The sequence below is a fragment of the Papilio polytes genome, unplaced genomic scaffold (genome assembly GCF_000836215.1).
Source record: "Papilio polytes unplaced genomic scaffold, Ppol_1.0 DF823835.1, whole genome shotgun sequence".
NCBI classification, from domain to species: domain Eukaryota; kingdom Metazoa; phylum Arthropoda; class Insecta; order Lepidoptera; family Papilionidae; genus Papilio; species Papilio polytes.
Genome location: NW_013525369.1, coordinates 2,031,681 through 2,037,256, shown reverse-complemented (window position 1 = coordinate 2,037,256; position 5,576 = coordinate 2,031,681). Strand labels below are relative to the sequence as shown.

At 35.6% G+C, this 5,576-nt stretch overlaps 1 protein-coding gene across 1 annotated transcript in view; it reads right to left on the bottom strand.

Moving 5' to 3' along the window:
- The window catches only part of LOC106103209 (homeobox protein OTX1 A-like), an 18,129-nt gene extending 14,533 nt beyond the window's left edge, over positions 1-3,596 (bottom strand). The window contains exons 1-4 of the mRNA XM_013282900.1: positions 3,584-3,596; positions 3,293-3,406; positions 2,815-2,917; positions 2,621-2,738 (exon numbers count right to left, since the gene is read on the bottom strand). Of these exons, the coding sequence (XP_013138354.1) occupies positions 2,621-2,738; positions 2,815-2,917; positions 3,293-3,406; positions 3,584-3,596 (348 nt within the window). The remainder of the gene's footprint in view (positions 1-2,620; positions 2,739-2,814; positions 2,918-3,292; positions 3,407-3,583) is intronic.
- Positions 3,597-5,576: the final 1,980 nt, after the last annotated feature.

Sequence of the window (5,576 nt, the reverse complement as noted above, 5' to 3'; positions counted from 1 at the left end):
AAAAATACTCCCGAGGTGCAAGGTTAGCTCTGTTTGTACGGACTACGGACTAGTTGCTCGATGTTTAGGGTTCCGTTGCAACTTGCGTTGGTTTTATCGAATTTAGTTTTAACGCGAATTCGATCAGTAATTGAACACTTTGTGTAACAGGCCTAGTGTTTATTACTGCAATTGCAAATATGACAATTTACACAACTCTTATTTCGTTACTTTAATAAACTTACAATTAATTTGTACACTATCACACATGTTTTTTTTTGTTCTAAACTTTATGTTTACCAAGCGTTTATCAATCAATCAATCATTTTCTATTCTAATCAAATAAACATGACCTGAAAATACATGGAATGTCAAATACCTTTTTTTAATTCAATTTAAGTAAATACGGAACCGTTGTAAAAATCGAAACTTCATTAAAATATTTCTTAGTACCGAACGTCACTTATAAAAGGCTGTTCGGTGAGAAAACAGCGAAGTTGTTATTGAAACGAATTTCAAAATGTTGGTTTGTATAGAGCGGTGCTGAGACCAAAAGGCGCGAAAACTTTATAAAAGAAACTATTATAGCTGACATCAGTCGCGAAATCGTAAAACTATTGAGTCGAACTATTGATTAGTCAATAAAAAACTTAAATAAAATTATATTGAAATTCTACTCCACGGTGCTTGAAAAGAGTTCGTCGTACGTTTTATGACTTGTTTATTATCCCTGCATTATAAAGTTCATAATATCAAGAAATGTAGTACTTGTTTGCACACTCTTGATCCAAAGATACTTCTTAGTTTACTTACTATTTTACTTTGTTTTTAATAACAACGACCGCCGGATGCGGTTGGGGCTTGTGAGAGGAAGAGTCATTGGTAAATCTGCGTACGGCTAGTTACCAAACATAACAAATGTCTTCCGAAAAAGCAAGACTACTAAAACTGCATAAAAACATGGAAAATATGAATAAAACTTAGAAATATGGCACATCAACACGTAGACAAAAATCTTCAGTCAGCAGATACAAGCTTAGTTACAAAATCAAAGTAAACTTTAAAACTCGTTCACAAAAGGATTAATAAAATAGAAATAATAGAGAACATCCGCCTATGAGTCATTAGAGAAACGGTGTGAACACAATAAAGAGAGATCAAACAAGCTGTAATCCATATTCATGGAGTGGAGCAAGGCGCTAGCTACCGGCAGTGTCACAGAGCGCGTTATACCTGATGTATCTAACTGGCTCACAATGACCGGGCAATGAGAGCCAAATCAATAAAGATAATACTCTTCTTAACGATACATTGGTAACTAACAAATACAATCAGTGTCTTGTGACACACGGACAACTTTTTTGATGAACTTTATATTCCATACATAACTAATTTAATATGTTAAAATCTATAAATATAAAATAGAATGCAATATTTCACAACTATTGAAATTGTTTCCTGTATTGTAACATAAATTTTTATTGCTACAATTAAAGTATGTACATTCGTTGCTTAATTTAATTCCTATTTTGTAGTTATTTCACGAGAATTTCAATTTCTTCTTATTTTGTTTGATCACTTATAGTTAATATCATCTATAAAATTGTACAGTTCCCCATCGTGCCCGGCCGTGTGTATCCCGTGTTAACGAAATACAAATATTAGTGAGCGCGCGACACAAATGAAGCCTAATGTCTAACGCAAAGTAAAGTTACGTTTGTAACTAAGTGCTTGGACAAAGCGATGTTTAGCGCAGAGCAGCCGATACAGTGGCTGTTGTACCTGCACCCGATACTGTCAACACAACTAGTTAACGACGATTATCCGCCGTGTTTATATGATAATGAGATTAAATGTCTTATTTAAATTTTATTTTGCATTATTACTGACGATTAGCGGCTATCAGCGACCGGAACTGTTTGCTAAAAATCGTCCATAGACGACTGTCAATCAAACTTTTAGGATAACCATACTCGAAAAGATAAATCAATTAGCAAACAAAAGGTAACACAGTAACATATACAGACATGAAATTTAAAAAGTCACTAAAAGGAATCAAGTATAATAGTTTTGATAGTTTACGTAACAAAAAATAATTTAGTGTAGTTTTCATAAATCGTAGCAAAATTGCAAATAATCAAAGAAGAAATATCAGCTGGGAGAGAATACATTACACTACGTTTATTGCAAAACGTTTGACTTCATCGAGCATCGTGCAGTATTTAAGTACACATAAAAGTAAGTTGAAGTCGTACATCGCGTCATTTGAAGGCAGTATCAGGTAGAAGGCCTCGTGAAATGTGTCGCTGTGGTGCAACTTTTGTATGCGACGTGCGAAGAGGGTGTATCGCAAGGCTCACTATTAGGTCCAATGTTATAGTTTTTATTTGTTTCTTTTATTTTTTTAAACACCGCCGGATATCGGTGAGGGATACTGTTTGCATTACTTTATGATTACTAAACGTTTTTCGATTCTCTGTTGTGTTAAATGATTTAATAATGATAAAGAGAATATTGACTTCGATTACCTTCAAACTCTTATGTAAATAAATTACTGACCCAATCCGCCGAGGGAGAGCCATAAACAAGAAATAGAATAGAATGTAAATAAATTTGACTTGAAATATGAACAACGACTAACCTGCACCCGACTCTCCGTCAGTCCGATGCGCATGGCGATCTCCTCTCTCATGAAGATGTCAGGGTAGTGAGTCTTGGAGAAGCAGCGCTCCAGCTCGTTCAGTTGTGCCGGTGTGAACCTACGCCAAAATAGTGTTTTATAGAAGCATTGTGTCACCGACGTACACGAACTGTACGAGTATAAGTCGTGCGTACCTCGTCCGATGCCTCTTCTGCTTGGTGGGCTTGTCGCTGTCGGAGGCGGCGGACGGCATACTGACCGGCACCGTCGCCATGTGCCCCCCGTGGCCCCCGTGCGCTCCGTGCCCACCGTGCGCCCCGTGCCCCCCGTGAGCCCCTGCCGACTGTTGCGACTGTTGCTGAAGCAGCCCGCCTGGTGAACACAAACATTTGTTCACAATCACAAGTTACAGCAAAGTTAATCGTTATGAAATTTTGTTCTTTCGCCGCAATCACCAGTCGCTCGCTCTTTGTTCTGTACCGAAAAGACGACTCGCGTTGACTATTCAATGTTACGGAACGCGCGATATTAGTGTTTGTTCCAGGCGATCTTTGTGCGGCTTACAAAAAGGGACGTTATATTTGAAAGGTCTTTTGTATGTTGCAGGTGTCCGTATTGCTGTGGTTGTGTGATCTGCACGTTTAGATGTGAGCAGCAGAGGTAGGCACTCACCTTGCAGGTGTTCGTTGCGTATGTGTGCGAGGTGCAGGCGCGCCCCCAGCGCATGGTGCGCGCGCTCGCCCTTGCCCTCCAGCTGCTTGTCCTCGCCGCAAGACTCCTTGTGACCTGCAAACACCTGGACTGTAGTGACGTCACACAATGACAAATGTTACATTACATATTTTATCGCCACTTGTTTCTTATACCATTTTATTACGCTTTCTTTTGTTTAACATAAAAGTTAATTGTTTTATTCGGATGTCGATCGGCACAAGTCTATTTTGATGAACAGCTAGTGAGTACTGTCTGATACCATCTACGTATATTTAAATTTTCTAATTTCAATTCAATAATGTGTTTTCTGCTAAAAACACTTGAAGCTTTACTTTAGTGGTTACATAGTAATCATTCACAGACTTTCAAGCTAATCCAAAAGATTGTCGTAAACGTTGAGGTTTACAGGTAAACAAAACTATTTTACTTTGACTACTTCAACTTTGATTCTTACAATATTAGGTATATAGGTACATTTATTTCTATTTCGTATACTATTAAGACTTTTTAGCTAACTTTGTAAAGCTTTTAAAAATAAACTGTTTATTATTAACAAAGGATTTTTCTATTCCAATACCAAGAAACCTCCAGTGATTCCATGCGTCATAATTAAACATTGAGTCACAAGTACGTACCTAGTGCTTTTAACACAACATGACGCACACAACTTCTACAAACTTGAGTCTCCACTGCTGTTACACATCTACGGAAACGCTTTTTCTCTATTACTAGTAAAAATATCAACTTAAAATTACAAATAATCGAATTTAAAAATCAATGAGAAATTATATTTACACAGTTCACTAGTTGACACGGCTTTTGTTGTCTGAAGATTGCACTTGAAATATTAAAATTTTAATGATGATACAAACATGTCGGTTTTTAATAAGCCTGCGATTACAGCCTTATAAATGACTAGCTGTTCCCGTGCGACTTCATCCGCATGAAATTATGAAAATGTTGTTTTATTGTTTACATTTGTCAAATTTTCAATTGCAAATGTTAAACTACCAATTACCTTACTATGGCAATCTTGATTCTTGATGTTCAGCTCGTATCGTATCGTATTTCCCGCATTAGGGATTTTTATCCAAAACATTTACCCCCTAAGTTTAATGGCGTGAAAATATATAGCCTAAAGCGTGACGTAAGTATAGGGCTTTTTATTAAAAAAAAGAATTATTAAAAAATATGTTGTAATTGCTGATATCTTAGGCAACAAAGAAGTGTGTGTTTACGCTTTATTATAATAGTATAGATAGATTTACAAACCAAACTTAATTTCTTTAGATCAGTTTATCATTTCAATTGAAGTTGACTACACACAACTCTATTTAATATAAAATATTGTACCTTATTATACAATGTGCGGATAGTTGCAATTAATTTTAATTAAGTAAATCTTAGTATTCAATTGTATTTAGCAACAGATACCAAGTTGCCGCCTTTAGCAGGAAAAGGGCGTCGCAAAACTGAAGGAAATTGCTAAAGTTATATCCGACAGCCGGCGGCGATCTCTTTTACTGCAGTTTGACTTTTCACAATTGCAAACGACGCTACGAATTGAATTTGAAATGAATACTATATATTATTAGTTAAATAATAAGCAAGAAATAATATTTAAAGAAGCGCTTCTGACATAACCTATTCCCTTTTATAAAAATCATTATTGTTCTACGTATGTGTTAGTTTAACCAACAAACTAAATTTTAAAATTATACAGATGTGTGTCTATGTTTTTTTCAGGGTAGGTAATCACTAAAACGGCTATACGGATTTTGACGGGACTTTTATTAGAAGGTAACTTATGTATGTTAGAGTAACATAAGCTCTTTAAACTATTACAAAACGGAAGAGGATCTGAATAACATAGTTTTTTTTACTCTGCGCTAACAATGACGCTAACGCTAGTTGTACAAATTATAATTAATCTTATGGTATTTAATTTGAAGATTTATCTGAAGTAACTTATTCACGTTTCAAATATCACTAGTATTATCATATTAAGATTGTAAATGCGAAAGTTTAGATGTTGGTATGAATATTTGTTAAGAGTTTGTAGCCTAAACTGCTGAAGGGATTTGGATGATATTCAGTATATACGTTTAGGATAGTCTGGAAGAACGCATAGGCTACTTACTTTTTTTTTTAATTCCACGCGCACGGAGTGGCGGGCGAAAGCTAGTATTTTTATAATTCAGAATAGGTATGTAAACATTTTTTTATAATTATTGGAATTGAC